General features: G+C 36.0%; 1 protein-coding gene across 2 annotated transcripts; it reads right to left on the reverse strand.

Annotated features, from left to right (window-relative positions):
• Positions 1 to 2: 2 nt before the first annotated feature.
• On the reverse strand, positions 3 to 14300 carry LOC108361171 (uncharacterized protein K02A2.6-like). 2 transcript variants are annotated; one of them, XM_017613738.1, is made up of 3 exons: positions 14243 to 14300; positions 1895 to 4201; positions 3 to 1837 (listed from the first exon to the last, which is right to left on the reverse strand). In XM_017613738.1, exons 2-3 carry the CDS (start codon positions 3957 to 3959, stop codon positions 219 to 221), a joined length of 3684 nt encoding a protein of 1227 aa, XP_017469227.1. In that variant the 5' UTR covers positions 3960 to 4201; positions 14243 to 14300; the 3' UTR covers positions 3 to 218. The 2 variants fall into 2 exon arrangements, with proteins under 2 accessions (XP_017469227.1, XP_017469225.1); XM_017613736.1 differs by lacking the exon at positions 14243 to 14300 and having other exon boundaries at positions 1895 to 4391.
• Positions 14301 to 16492: the final 2192 nt, after the last annotated feature.

Below are 16492 nucleotides of genomic sequence, written 5' to 3' on the forward strand. Positions count from 1 at the left end.
GGTACAAATTACTTTATTAAATAAAAGAGAACAATTAATAATGCACGTGTTTTATTCAATACTTTGTGTCTAGAACAATCTCCAAATATATATATGAAATGTGTACACCAATAATGAGTGTGTAGTAATGATATGTCAAAGTTAGGAATGTGTATTGTGAATCGATTATATGTGTGTTCCTGAACCAATGATAGGTGTGTTCCTGACATCCCTCCTTTTCAGCGGTACCTTGCGGGTGTCTTAATTACACGTCCACAGCGAGTGCGCGGTGGGTGATTGAGACTAGCTGCATCCTGTGGTGTAGCGGGCGTGGACGGCTCAGCTTCCAGAGGCACGTCATCTGGCGAACACTGTTGTGTTGTGGTTTCTGTCGGTGGCTGTGTTGGACTCGAAGGACTTTGGATTTTTGGTTCAACAGTAGGACGGTCAGTGGACGAGTTAGGATTAACGTCAAGGGATGAAGTGGCTGGCTTAAGATGCCATGTGTTTCTTCTGTATGTGGCGCCATCCTCGGTTTGTACTCTGTACGAGCGGTGTCCTTCTGGTCTCACTATATAAGCTGGAACCCAGTTATTATGGCTTTGTCTAAGCAGTACTTTCTCTTGCGTAGTGTATTCTCTACTCTGTTTTTTATTTCTGTCTGCTGTTCCTTTCTCACCTTCCTTGAGTTTTGTTAGTTTTTTGCTCACGTTTTTTATTATTTTTGGATTGAGTAGTTTTTCATTGGTAGGTAATAGCGTTCTGGTTCTTCTGTTCATTAATCGTTGAACTGGAGACCCTAGGTCCAAGCGTGGAGTATTCCGATGATGTAGCAAGGCTAGGTGTATGTCCGTGTTGTCTTCAAGGCACTTTTTCATCAGGTTTTTAGCCTCTTGTACATAGCGTTCTGCTAGGCCATTTGAACGTGGAAAATGAGGGCTCGAAATTCTATGTTCAAAGTTCCATTCTTTCTGAAAGGCCCTGAATTCGCTACAATCAAATTGTTTACCACCATCTGATAATAGTACCTCCGGAATGCCGAAGGTAGCAAACCATGTCTTAAATTCTTTAATGACGTTGAAACTGGTGATATTGTTTAGTTGTTTAAAGTCAAAATATCCTGAGTAGCTGTCTGCAATGAGGAGGCAATCCTTTCCTCTTAAGTGGAATATGTCCGAAGCGACAATACTCCATGGCCGTTTCGGTGCGGCTTGTAAATTTATTTGTTCCATCTGATTATCTTTTTGTATTTTGCTGCATGCACCGCAAGTTTTTATGTACTCAGTTAAATCTTTGGTCATTGTTGGCCAGAATATATTGTCACGGGCCAGTTTTAGCGTCCCTTGTAGTCCTTTATGACTAAGGTGGCAATGTTTCATAACTAATGGCACCATTGTGTTTGGAACCAATACTCGGTGATCTTTAAAAATTATGTCCTCATAAACGCTGAGAGCTTCTCTATAGTACCAATATTTTTTCAGATTTACGGGCACTTTATTGATGGTATCTGGCCATCCCTTTAGTATGATTAACTTTAAATCATTAAGTTCTTTGCTTTTTGCGGTCTCTGCTTTAAGTTCGTCTTTTCGCGTTTTCGTGAATGGCACAATAGCACATATTTGTAAATTTTCTGTATTTAAATCTTCACCATCTAAGTTTTCGCAGTCTCTACTCAGGAAATCTGCTACATACAATTCCGTACCTTTTTTATAAGTAACTTTTGGATTATAAGGCAGGATTTGATACATGATTCTTTGCAATCTCGGTGGTGCATCTGTTATTGGCTTTTTAAATATCGTCTTAAGAGGCTTATGGTCAGATTCGATCGTTAAATCTTTGCAACCCCAAATGTACATGTGAAATTTTTTACATGCAACTAGAATGGCGTTTGCCTCTTTTTATAATTGGCTATAGCCCTGTTCGGTTTTTGTGAACGATTTTGCACAGTAAGCGATCGGCTTCTGTTTTTGTATTAGTACTCCGCCACATGCATAACTACTGGCATCTACTGACAGCAAAATTGGCGCTTTCGTGTCATAATACCCTAATACTGGTGGATTCTTTAGCAGATTTTTCAATTTATTGAATGCTTCATTGTGTTGCGTATCCCATACCCACTCAACATCTTTTCGCAATAATTGTCTTAGTGGTTGGGTGATATCTGCCAAATTTTTTATAAATTTCGACACGTATGTTACCATACCCAAGAATCTTTGCAACTCTTTCACGTTTTCCGGTTGCTTAATTTTCGTTATAGTTTCTATTTTTTCGGGATCAAGTTTTACACCTTCAGCGGAGACTATATGTCCTAGAAACTTTACTTCTTGTGTATTAAAAACGCATTTTTCTTTGTTCAGCTTAAGGCCTGCTATTTTGAATTTGTCAAGTACCTCTTGAGTGATCCTCTCTAGTTCTAGTTTGCTGGTGGCATGCAAGAGAACATCATCCATTGATACCTCAGCGTTCTTTACGTCCGCGATCAGCGAACTCATTACTTGTTGGAAAACCTCCGGAGCCGATGCTAAGCCAAATGGCATCCTTAAGCAAGAGTATCTTCCGAACGGGGTACTAAATGTCAGATATTCTGAAGTACGGGGTGTTACTTGCAGTTGCCAAAAGCCTTTTTTACAATCGAGTAACGTGAACCAATTTGAGCCGTGAATGCGCGCTGTAATTTCTTCTAACGTATTAAGTGGATAATAACGTCTTTTGAGATTTTTATTTATCACCGATGGATCTAAACAGAGTCTAATTTTATTATTTTTTCTTACTACCACCATGGGTGACACAGCCGGTGTAGGCTTTGTTATGGGTTTAATTATTTTTTGCGCAACCATACTATCAAGCTCCTCTTTAACCTGCTGTCTAATCGTGTGTGGGATTTTTCGTGCAGGGCATATGCTTAGTTTCGGATTTTCTATTAAGTCTATGTCGTATATGTATTGCTTAAGGCAACCAATTCCTTCAAATAAGTCTTCATCAATAGTTAAGGTTTCAATACGCTTTACTAATTTTAATTTTTCACATGTTGACTTACCAAGCACTGCTGAGACATCTGCTTTGACGACTAAGTATTTTATGGGTACTTCTTGTTTTTTAATAAGCGTGTCTATGACCACTTCACCCAGTACGGGGATTTTATGGTTTGAAAACGATGTTAAGCACTTTGTTGACGTTGGACTGATGTGAGCGTCTATATTCTTTATTGTTTCGTAGTTTAAAACGTTGCACTGACTACCTGTGTCAAGCTTGAACTTTACCATTACGTTTTTGGCCAGCGTAGCTTTTTCATACCAATCTTCGACGTCCACACTGTCTAATTCCGCACCTACCGTAGACACTACAAAACTGTAATAGTCGCCTTCACGGTCTTCGACCAGTTCGTTGACCGTTTTGCTTTTGCAACATTTGGTTAGATGGCCTTTCCTTTTACATTTCTGGCAAATCTTTTTAAAGGCCGGACAATTACGACGGCCGTGCGTGGTATCACACCTATTGCAGTGAAAGGTTTCATCTTTTTTGTTAGGTTCTTTGTTGTCTTTTTTAGTTTGCTTTTTGTTCCACGTAACTGCGTCAACTGTAGCCGCTTGTTTCATTGTTGTTACCTGCATCTTGACTTGCTCTGCAGAGTGACAAATATCTATGGCTTTTTGCAAGGTTAATTTGCCTTCCGCTAGTAGTTTTTCCCTTGTTGTGTCATTTATTATACCCACTACTATTCTGTCGCGAATTAAGGTGTCTTCTAACGTTCCGTAACCACAGTTTTTAATTTTGCTTCCATGATCTGTGACGAATTCATCAAATGTTTGACACTCCTTTTGTACGATTGTATTGAATACGTATCTTTCATACGTTTCGTTGATTTTGGGCGTAAAATATTCCGTAAATCGCTTTTTGATTGTGCTGACGCTTTTTTTTTCATTTTCTGTTAAGTTGAAAGTATTGTAAATTACTGCTGCGTCCTTTCCTACAGACGCCATGAATACTGCGACCTGAACTTCTGGTTTTTTAGTATCCAATTCTGTCGCGATGGAGTACCAGTCGAATTGTTGAAGCCACAATTTCCACTCGTTTGCCACATTTTGATAATTGTTTATGACAAAACTTTTTGGTGGTCTAATATTGTGGTCAGGTTTTCCCTATTAGTTGCTGGGTCTGGCATTTTTCCGTTTTAATTCGGGTTTCGGCACCATGTAATGTACCTTAGCTTAGGTACAAATTACTTTATTAAATAAAAGAGAACAATTAATAATGCACGTGTTTTATTCAATACTTTGTGTCTAGAACAATCTCCAAATATATATATGAAATGTGTACACCAAGAATGAGTGTGTAGTAATGATATGTCAAAGTTAGGAATGTGTATTGTGAATCGATTATATGTGTGTTCCTGAACCAATGATAGGTGTGTTCCTGACACCATTTATTTGAAATCAACCGTCAAAGTTAACTCGATATGTTCAATTTTTTTTCATTTAACAAGTTAAATGGTGTCAATTTGAACGTAATATAATAGATTGACCACGAGTGTAAACATAAGTATACCATAAGTAGTTGAACGTATACACACGTGGTAATCTATGGCTATGCTCACTCTTATACTTTTGTAACATAAGGTTTGTATAGTAACGTCTCCAGTAAAACATTGCAGCGAGAGCGTAAAACCAAAATAGAGCGTAAAATTGAGAAGAACAGAAAACTAGCAGAAAAAGTTAATGAACACAAAACTAGCAAAAACTTGCAAGTGAACAGCTGTTGCACTGTTTTGATATTCTGCTGTAAACATTTTACTATTTATAAATAAGCATCAAGTCGTCGGAGTCATAAGACGTGTTTTTATTTTGCTGCCGCTATGGAAACTCTTACGTGCTCTAAGTGCTTTAAATCTGTTCGTATTGGCTATGAAATCTCATGCCAAGTGTGCAAAAGCAAATTTCATAAAATCTGTGCTAAAATCGACAATAAGGATCTTTCTGATTTACTTGCTAATAATGAAAACATTGTTTTTAATTGCAACAATTGTCTAACTTGTACATCGAATTTGGCTTCGACGATTGCTTGTTTAACTAAAGAGGTCAACGACCTTAAAGGCTTAGTAGTGAAATTAATCAGTGGAGAAGTTGTTATTGCTTCGCCTGCTCCTATTGCTGCTCAGACTAGTTCGCTGATACCTGCTATCAATACTTCAGTTGCTTCGTCTTTTCTTGCCGACAATGCTGCTAATAATTCATCTACATCTACTGTTGTTGGCTCTACTTCATCGTTAGCGCAAACAATTTCTGTCACCAAGCCGAATATCGTGCCTATTGTTGCTGCATCTAATGCAGTTACCTGCTTCCACAGAAAACTCTGAGACTACGACTGCTCTCACTACTTTGACTTCTGCGCAATCTGTTGTTGGTGATATGGCTACTAATTCTGCGCCTTCGTCTAGTGCTGCTACTGCGTTTACATATTCCTCATCGTCTTCTTCGTTCTCAGCTTCTGCTCACCCAGCTACTGAAACAAACGAATTCACTGCGCATTCGGATTGGAAAGAAGTTAGAGGAAAAAATAAACAACGCAAACAGATGATTGCCACTGTAATGAGCTCTAACACTGACTTGGAGGTGGCGGATGTGAAGAGATGGTTTCACTTGTCCTCCTTCCTTCCATCCGTAACAGCAGAAAATATTGTTGATTACGTAGTAAGGCATGCTGGTATAAACAAAAAACATCTTTCATGTTATGCTTTAGTTAAAAAACAGAATCCGCCTGTTAAAGCTAATAGGATTAATTTTAAGTTAGGTGTATCTCTGCCACTTTATGAAAAGCTTCTTTCACCAGATATTTGGCCTGCTAACGTTAGTCTGCGCCCTTTTCGTTTTTTTCGAAAAGAAGATCAACAGAGACTAACATAAATGTATCTAATACTATTATTGGATGTAGTACTAGCTTAAAAGTGTATTTTCAGAATGTATCTGGTCTTCGGACCAAGGTTGAAGCTGTTTATACTCATAGCTCTCAATTGGATTATGACATTTACGTAATTGTTGAGACATGGCTTAATGGAAATTTGTTTGGATGATGAATTGTTCGACTCTAAGTTTTATAATGTGTACCGAAAGGACAGAGATATGATAAAAACTGGCTGTATAAGAGGCGGTGGAGTTCTTATTGCCGTTCGGAGGAAGTTGTGTTCATATAATGTTGATTTAGCTAATAATGACCCTCTTACTGACCAACTTTGTATTTGTATTAGTGGGCCCTCTTCTAAGGGTTCTCTTTACTTCGTAGTTTCCTACATTCCTCCAAACAGTAATAATGAACTGTACTGCGCGCATGCTAATAATATTAGCTCAATAGTCACGAATAAGTTAGGAGATAATCACTTATGCGTATTAGGTGATTTTAACCTATGCAACGTGTCTTGGTCCGGTTCGTTTTCAAACTTTGGCCTTACCCCAATGAATATTACAGCATATCATGAGTCGTATCTCCTTGATAATATTCTAAGTCTTAACTTAATGCAAATCAATAATTTTTTTAATGAATTAAATAGAATTCTTGATCTTGTATTTGCAAGTGATAACATCAATTGCAACATTGAGGAATGTTACTCTCCTATATCTCTTTGCGATAAACATCATGTGCCTTTGGTTCTCAGATTTGCTTTTTATGACTTTTTGAATTCACCTGCCACCGAAATAGTTGGTTTTAATTATTCTGGGTGTGATTTTTCCATGATAAATAGCTTAATTACTGAAATCGATTGGGAAACAATTTTGGTTTGCCCTGATGTATATAGTTCTTTCTCTATTTTTAAAACTCTTTTATTTGAGATTTGCGTAAATAACATTCCAGCTATTAAGAAACGTCCACATAAGTTTCCTTGGTATAATTTAAGATTAAAAAAAATAAAAAATCTAAGAAATAAGTTTTTTAAAAGGTTTAAAACAACTGGAAACCAGATCTTCTTAGTTAAATATAAAAAATTTCAAAAGCAATTTAGTTGTTTAGAAAAATTTCTTTACAGAAACTATTTGCTTGATGTTGAATCAAAAATTAAATCCAACCCGAAGTCTTTCTGGCATTTCATTAAAGCGAAAAAATCTAGTTCCGGTATACCATCTGCTGTTTTTTTTCATGCCAATTATGCTCACTGTCCCGCAGATATCGCCAATCTTTTTGCTGAATTTTTCGGTTCGAGTTTTACCCACGATGTTTGCACGCCCTCAGCAGACTTTAACTTTACGGCTAATTCATCTTTTTGTTTTGGATCCCTAAGTTTGTCTTTCAATGACGTTGCCAACGGTATCTCCAAGTTAAAACTGTCTGTGAAGACGGATATTGATGGCTTTTCAGCCGTCCTGTTTAAAAACTGTCCTGGTTTAGTTATCCCATTGAAAATAATTTATAATATGTCTCTAGCCTCTGGGGTTTTCTTAGATGACTGGAAAATAACTTCCATCAACCCTCTTTTTAAAAGTGGGAACAAAAGTGATGTTTGCAATTATAGGCCAATATCAAAGTTATCGTCTGTATCTAAACTTTTTGAAACTATTGTAGTTGAAAAATTAAATTTTGTAACGAAGAGTTTGATTTTGCCTTATCAACACGGTTTTGTTGCTAATCGATCAACGGTTACTAATCTTGCAGTTTTTAGTGAGTATTGTATTGCATCTTTTGCAGAAGGGTTTCAAGTTGACTGCATTTACACAGATTTTTCGAAGGCTTTCGACAAGGTTTGTCATTCGATTTTAATTCGTAAGTTAGCCTCCTTGGGGTTCCATTCAATTTTTTTGCAATGGATTAAATCGTATTTAAGTGATAGGCGTTGTGTTGTCACAGTAGAAGGTGTAACTTCTGAGCCTTTTATAGCCACTTCTGGGGTACCCCAAGGGAGTATATTAGGCCCTTTGCTCTTCATATTATTTATCAATGATATAAGCCATTGCTTTTCTTTTGCTAATTTTTTGCTATACGCTGACGACTTGAAAGTTTTTTCTATAATAAAAAGTCCCGCTGATTCAGTTCAGCTTCAGGCTGAAATAGACAACCTACATGTTTGGTGCACTAAAAATATTCTTGCCTTGAATATTAAAAATTCTTTCAAAGTTACGTACGCAAAAATTCACAAAACTGTGCCTACAAGTTATATAATATCTAATTCTGTTTTAGAATCAATTAACGAAATCAAAGATCTTGGAGTAATTTTTTCTTCGAATTTTACTTTCAGCAGCCATATTTCTCACATGTTGCTAAATCGTATGCGATGCCGGGTTTCGTAAGGCGTAATAGCACAAAATTTTCTGATCCCTACACGCTAAAATTACTGTATACCTCTTTTTTTCGGTCAAATTTAGAATATGCCGTAATTATTTGGAGACCTTCACAAAACTATTTAATTAGTAGGATTGAACGTGTTCAAAAGGTCTTCTTGAAGTTTTCACTACGTACCCTAAATTTTTCAGAACCTTTGCCATCATATAGATCACGTTTACTTTTAATAAGTCTGAAGTCTTTAGAAGCTAGAAGATCTGTACTATCTTTATCTTTTACTTTTAATTTAATTAGAGGTGTTATTGATTGTCCTGTTCTTTTGGAAAAAATTAATTTTAATATTCCTCGGCGAAACCTGCGTAACTTCTTACCATTCTACGGGGGCAGGTACAAAACTGAATACTCCCGTAATGCCCCTATTCCACGAGCTTTAAACGAACTTAATATGATTTCGAACAATGTTTTAATCGATTTTGCATTTTCATTAGATGTTTTTAAAAACTCCTTGGATTCCATTTTCTAGTTCTTATCTATTATTATTTAGTAACTAAGCTGAATTTTGTTATTAGTCTGTAAGGAACTTTTATAAGTTTATTAGACTAAATAAATAAATAAATAAATCATTTTTAAACGCTTTGCTTTACACACACGCACTTATACAGTCCAGTACATCATTAATATTTTGATTTCTACTCATTTTACTTTTGTTTGTGCTAAACCAATTCAACATATGGCGGCTTTTGACACTTATTCTTCTTCTTCTTCTGCTAGCTAAATTCTGCTAGTAGAAATTTCACTAGCAAGAATTTGCAGCTCTCCCGTGTTCTTACGCTCTCGATTCAGTGCTCTCTTGCAAATTTTTTGGGTTATCATACACTTTTCTAGTAAAAATTTGCAGGTTCCAGTTCAAATTAGTACTGACTATTGGTTACTATACAAACCTATATAAACTTATGGCATTGTATGAAACTGTATGCCGACTCCCTTGTGAAGTACATTTACTTTTAAGTTTTAGGGCCGGTTACTCAATGTCTGGTTAACACTAATCTCTGGTTAAACATCTTTATCGACGTTACCGACTCCCTGTTATATGAATGGTGCTGACTACGTCGATAACACTGTTTAACTGCACATTAGTGTTAACCAGACATTGAGTAACCGGCCCTTAGTCTGTTAAGCCCTGTATGCAGCTCTCAAGAAAACGGTCAAGAAAAAATTGCCATTATTTCGCGTGTGTGTCCAAGGAATTTTGACATATTTGATACCTCACAGCCTCTTGCATCACTCTTTCCTCAAGAAATAATGGAACGGGCATATATTTCTGTTGCAAACCTGGGTTGCCTTGTGCTCTTTTTTCACAAAAAACTTTAGAAAACCGTAGTAGAAAGCGTAGTAAATTTCTTAAAAACTGCGTACTGCCTTAAGGAAATTTGACTCAAGAAAATTTCTTAGCCATTTCTTGTACGTCATTTTATATGGAGTTTTTGCTTTTCTTGAGAGCTGCATACAGGCCTTAAGTAAGGTTCGAAATTTCAGACTTTGGTATTGATACTGAGTACTCATTATGGCATGGAGCTCATGGTATCGATACTCTAAAAGTATCAGGCAAAAAGTATCGATACTACTCAGTATCAAACTCATTAAATACGTTTTTTGGGTTACTAAAATTATTTTATTCTTCAAACGTATATCTAGTTATTTCCTGAAATTAAAACAATAAAAATTTAAAATATTTGATTTTTATTTCATTGCAGAACTTACTTTCACGTAAGAAGTAATTTTAACCTTTCTGTTTTTCTACTAATATTACCATATTTAATTGGGGGACCCACAACGGTGTCGTAACTGTCGTGTTGTTGTATGTCGTAAACTTTAAAAGCTTAAATAAATGTTTAGAGAATTTAAAACCACAACGGCCGAGATTTAAATTAGAAAAATATGGGATCCTTATAGGGCTTTCGCACGAGCCGATTTTTTAGTCAACTTTTAGTTGAAAGCAAAAATCGCCTCGTCCGAACGGCCTTTCAACTAATCGCTTTCAACAAAGTTGGTCGCCAGCCAACTTTGAGCTCGTTCAACTTTTTTTCCTTGCAACCCTGTATTTGTTTACATTCTGTATCAGTGTTGGGAAATGAAATTGTTCCTTCAGTACGAAATCTATACAAAAAGTGTACTTTTCGGCTATAAATTGTATACACTTTTTAATTCGCTCATATATTTTATTAGTACATTCCCTTCAGGGCCAATGATTTTATGGTATTCATGAGAAAGTTTTATTGTTTATGTACATACGTTTACGTATTTTACACTTTTACAAATTGATTCCTCGTGCACATGTACTGCATTTAATGCAAACACACATTTTCAGGTATACATCTTACCAAAAAGCATATTTAAGTTATTATTAATGGATAAAAGAGACATCTTCCTTTGGATTCAGTACTAAAATTTGACATTTTAATAGCATTTCAAGTGCTTATCAAAACTTTACGACAAGATCTGACCATTTATCTTAATATTATTCAATTTTAATTATTTTTTGTAAAAATACGGTTTATATTTTAAGAAAAGCCGTACAAATCCAAGGTTCAAACTTTGTGCAACATTAAACAAAACCAACACACTTTCGTAAAAATGTCGAGCTTATTAATTCGATTTCCTAGATTTATTTTGAGTGTGCGGTTTTTTAGCCCATTAAATTTCAATATAACAAAGTTTTTTAAGATTTCTTTGATGAAGGTGTTGCTAGTTTTCTCCATATAAAAAAATCGTCGAACACACTTCGTATGGAAGAAAATGGCTGACATCGTCGACAAAAAAAAAATGCCAAGTTCAACGGTAAGTCCCAGCTACTTTAAACTTGAACTTTATTATACTAAAATTGAATGGGCTAAAAACTAAAGAATATTAATAAAGCTCGAAATTTTTACGAAAGTATGTTGGCTTTTGGATGTTTCGCAAAGATTTAATCTTGGGTTTATACAGTTTTTCTTAAAGAATACATTATATTTTATAAACAGATAATTAAAATTAAAGAATAAGAAAATAAATAGTAAAATCTTGTCAATATGTGAGTGCCGTAAAGGTATTATATTTAAGAAAATCTCTTCTTATAACTAACGAAGACTTTGTTTCTATATGAAGCTGACTTCGACATTTTGTTTTAATAAAACTTAGTATCGAAAAGTTTCTTTAAAAATTTGCCTAGGCTATATTATACTGGTTCGTTCAAGCCATTTTTCAAAACTTACAAAGGTAAATACGAACAGGCGAACAAAAGAGAATACAAAAAATTTCTAGCTGTGAATTTTCAGAGCTATATATTTTTAGTATTCATTACAAAATTGTACTAAAAAGTACTGCGTAGTAGGAAAGTATATTGTAAATGAAATTGTATCAAACAAGTACAATTGTACCAAAAATGCCAACACTGTTCTGTATACACACTTTTTTCTTTTTTACTTTTTTACTCTTATTTTATCTTTCAGCTTCGCTAAATACACTTCTACCAACGCTTGGCTTACCAAATTTACGCCAATTGATAAAATTTTGCGATTTAAATTTATTTTCAATAATGTAAATAACGATTCGTGTTAAATCGAAAATCGCCTCGTCTGAATAGGGATGGCAACTTTTTCACTTCTAACTTCTCATTCAACTTCGTATTCAACTTTTGTTGCCTGTAAAATCGCCTCGTGCGAATGCCCTATTACTACTGCACTATTTATACTTGGGGTATTCACAACGGTGACGTAAGTGACGTATTGTTGCATGTCGTAAACTTTAAACACCTAACAAATATAAAGAGGGTTCGCAAAGTACTATCAAAGTCATTATGAATTTTCGCAGTATTAAAAAATAGTTGGTTGTGGTGAGAAAATTTTCCAATACGGAACCCGGTTAAAAAAAAAATAAAAAAATTAGGGGGTTTCGAGCGGCTTTTTGTGATTGTAAATCTGAAAACCCCACCCTCCGGAGGCTTATAGTTTTTATGAAAATTGAATTTTAAGTTGCAAAAAATGTCAACTTCCACCTCACTTTTGCTTTGTAAACCAATTGAACTAAAATGTCAGTGCGGCCACACAACGAAAAATGCCCAAAACAAAGAAGTACTGCAATCGAGAAACAATAAAGACGGGCATTGTAATTAATTTTCGTTTGTAATTAAACATCGATGTATTGATAAAAACAAGTGATTCAGTCTAAAATCGAGAGATTTTGTAATAAAAATGTTAACTTAGTTATTTATCGAAGTATTGATTTATATGGGAAAAGCGCCGCAGGCGAAAATTTGTATTAAAACAGCGCGCGATTTTTTATTAAAAATTTTCATCATTTATCGAAGTATTGAGTTTTATGGAAAAAACGGCGCAGGCAAAAATTTTTAATAAAAAATCGCGCTTTTTCCATAAAAATCAATACTTCGATAAATAATAAAAATTTTTAGTAAAAAATCGATGTACGTTATCTACATTTGTGTATTTTGAACTACAATAAAACCAGTAAATATTATTTCCCCCCGAAAAAATTATACCGTTATGATCAGAAGTAAGACACCTATCGATCCTAATATTATTATTTTTAATAAGAGCAATGTACGTATTGTGCACTTATACCCCCTAATTATACGCCCTTATTTGTGGTGTATTTTTTTAACGTATGGTAGCATACATTTTGTGTTACTGTCAGCCATTGTTATTTCTGCTTGTTTGTGAAATGTGCAAACGTTTGTGAATACATTTATAAACGCCTTTTATTTATTTAATTAATTAATAATTGTATATTAAAGTATTACAAACGCATGCGTACCTTTTAAGGATAATATATTTGTGGGAACAAATGCAGTTGGGCTCCAAATCTCAAAAAAAAAATAAATAAATATTGGAATCGATAGAGATGATTGAGCTGAGTATAACGGTATACTTCTTTTTTTGGGCAAACAACAACAACAAAAATTATCAAAGGTTAAAGTTCAAAATAAGCAATTTTCGAAATCAAGATTTCTTAAAAACGGATGGATGGATCTTGATCTCATTTAATAGGAAATTTGATTCCCTTCAATTTGGTATACGTACTTTATATATATGTTGTATAGTTCTTACAAAAATTGAATTAATGTAAAATAATTATAAAAAAACACCTTTTGCAGAGAACACCTTTCTGCGTAGGCGGCCTTCGGCCGCACTTAGGGATTATAACCCTCACAACGTACTATTCTCTTTCTGTGTTGCGAAAAGGCACTGAACACCTTTTGCAGAGAACACCTTTCTGCGTAGGTGGCCTGCGGCCGCACTTAGGGATTATAACCCTCACAACGTAGAATTCTCTTTCTGTGTTGCGAAGAAAAGGCACTGAACACCTTCTGCAGAGAACACCTTTCTGCGTAGGCGGCCTGCGGCCGCACTTAGGGATTATAACCCTCACAACGTAGAATTCTCTTTCTGTGATGCGAAGAAAAGGCACTGAACACCTTTTGCAGAGAACACCTTTCTGCGTAGGCGGCCTGCGGCCGCACTTAGGGATTATAACCCTCACAACGTAGAATTATCTTTCTGTGTTGCGAAGAAAAGGCACTGAACACCTTTTGCAGAGAACACCTTTCTGCGTAGGCGGCGTCGGCCGCACTTAGGGTTTGTAAGCTTTTTTTTATAACTATTTTAAATTAATTCAATTTTTGTAAGAACTATACAACATATATATAAATTACGTATAGCAAATTAAAGGGAATCAAATTTGCTATTAAATGGAGCCCAACTGCATTTATGCCTATTTGTGTAAATAAAAGTGATAGGTGTGGGGTTATAATAAAATGTAGTGATAGGAGGCGGGATATTTTAACAACAAATAACTTAAGTACTATTTGCAACAACATTGTGAAAGTGATAAATATAGTTAAAGGAGACCTCCATTAGTATCCCCACCGAGTTTCATTAAAAAAATCAGTATACTTTGCACGGAATAGCAATTGGTTCCGTAATGGAAATCTCAGCCCTTTACTCACCATCTTCACTGTTCTTAGACAATATTTGTGGGTCTTTTCTCACTTCACTCGCTTTCTGGTCTTTCTCTGGAGTCTTTTCTGGAACTTTCACTTTCTATTCTCTCTCTGAAGTCCGCATTTTCAATGTGTGCTCTCTTTTTGGAGTATTTTCACTCAGACTTACCACATTTAACGTTCACTCTTTAGTCCACTCTAGTCTTGCAGTCAAATCTGGTTCTAGTATTGTCTAATCTTGTCCCTGCTCGGGCGCCATTTGTGACGAACTCTATTCATATAAATTGCCGGCCGCAGTCGCGTCGCCTATGTCCCGTTGTTCTTTGTGCTTTGTTCTTTATTTTGTTGACATCGTGCTTAAAAGTGTATGTACCATTGTGTGTATTTAAATAATTACGGTACAATTCAATGCATATGTACAAATATGTATGCTTAATTATGTTCATATATGTATGTATGTAGCTGTATGTATATAATTAATGAATTGTGTAATGTATGTAATGTCGGCCGCTGTGGTGTAGTGGTAAGCAGTGCGCGCTTTCACTCATCAGCACCTGGGTTCAAACCCTGGTCAAAGCAACATCGAATAAATATAGAAAATAGGTTTTTTATTAACAGCGGTCGTCCCTCGACAGGCAATGGCAAACCTCTGAGTGTATTTCTGCCATGAAAAACAGCTTCTCATGAAAATACAATCGCCGTTCGGAGTCGGCGTAAAACGGTAGGTCCCTCCGCTTTGTGTGACAACATCAAGGCGCACGCCACAAGTCGGAGGAGAAGCTCGGCCAAACACTAACATATGTGTAAGCGCCAATCTATTATTATTATTATTGTAATGTATGTACATATGTATCACACCATTTCGAATTTGACAACGCAAATGAGCTTGTTTTTGTCAAGCATAAATGGAGACGATCAAATAAACAGTCATCAAATTGAAATATCTAAATTGTTTGATTTTCATCAAGCATAACCGAAAACGAGTCGGTGTAGTGTACGTGTAGCCGACAAAATCCGACGACACCAATAAACTTAAAGCGTTGATAAAGATCAGAGTATCCAGATTGGGCGATTTAGCGCCAATTTGGCAATTTTTTTTTGGATATTTGAGCGTACAAATTTAGGAAATCGCCCTTGGCGATTTTTTCCCTTCAAGTCAAATTTTTGTGCGCTATCATCTAAATGCGTCAAAACACGTGATAAGTAGGTTATGGAGTTAGAGCTTTACTTAGGGCTTACACGGGACAACACTGTCATGACAATAGCAATATATGCACACTTTTTCACTAATACATGTGTCGCAATTAACACCCTAACTATTGCAGATCCGGCAGCACGGCGAAACAGATGGGAGGCAAATACAAAATTTCACCACACACTTCACGCTTTAATTTCATGTATTTATGTTCTTTATATGTATCATTCCTTTGTATGTATTGTACTTTATGTACTTGTCAAATTCTACCGTTATGCTTGTATAAAAAGGGCTACGAGAATTTTCCATTGCATACAGCTAATTTTTCTGCCATGTCATTTGTACGATCTACGTTTTTATTAAAATAAACTTTCGTGAACAACCGTGAAATTTTTTGCCTGAAGTCTGCCGTGCAATTTGCCGTGACATTTTTTGCCTGAAGTCTGCCGTGCAATTTGCCGTGAAATTTTTTGTCTGAAGTCTACCGTGCAATTTGCCGTGAAATTTTGCATGAAGTCTACCGTGCAATTTGCCGTAAAATTTTGCCTGAAGTCTGCCGTGCAATTTGCTGTAAAATTTTGCCTGAAGTCTGCCGTGCAATTTGCTGTAAAATTTTTCCTGAAGTCTTCCGTGCAGTTTGCCAACGTGCAAATATAAAGTTTTTATAAAATGATGACGAGATCGCGTAGTGGGACTGGCAATGAAGAAGTGGACGAAGCCGACGAACCCTTCAGCGTTGCAGACAATACAATTGTAGAAAATGAAGTTGCACCACCTGCCTCTGCCGAGCAGTTAACAACAGGTGTAACCAGCCAACTAGCAGCGATAGTAGCCAGCATTGCGTCGCTAAATGAATGTTTCAAGGAGCTCCGCAACGAAACGCAAGAACTCCGTGATCGTTTTGGTTCCGAATCCAGCAGTTTGGAAAACGCCGCACTTCGACCATCAACGGTAACAGCAACAGCATCAAGATTGATGCCACAGCCGATAACAGGGGTCACATTTGCCACTCAAACAGTTTCATGGCCAGCGCCACGAGGTGCAGTCGTCACAACAATAGA

Source organism: Rhagoletis zephyria, unplaced genomic scaffold (assembly GCF_001687245.7).
Source record: "Rhagoletis zephyria isolate East Lansing unplaced genomic scaffold, Rhagoletis_zephyria_1.1 Rzeph_scaffold_00707, whole genome shotgun sequence".
Taxonomy (NCBI): Eukaryota; Metazoa; Arthropoda; class Insecta; order Diptera; family Tephritidae; genus Rhagoletis; species Rhagoletis zephyria.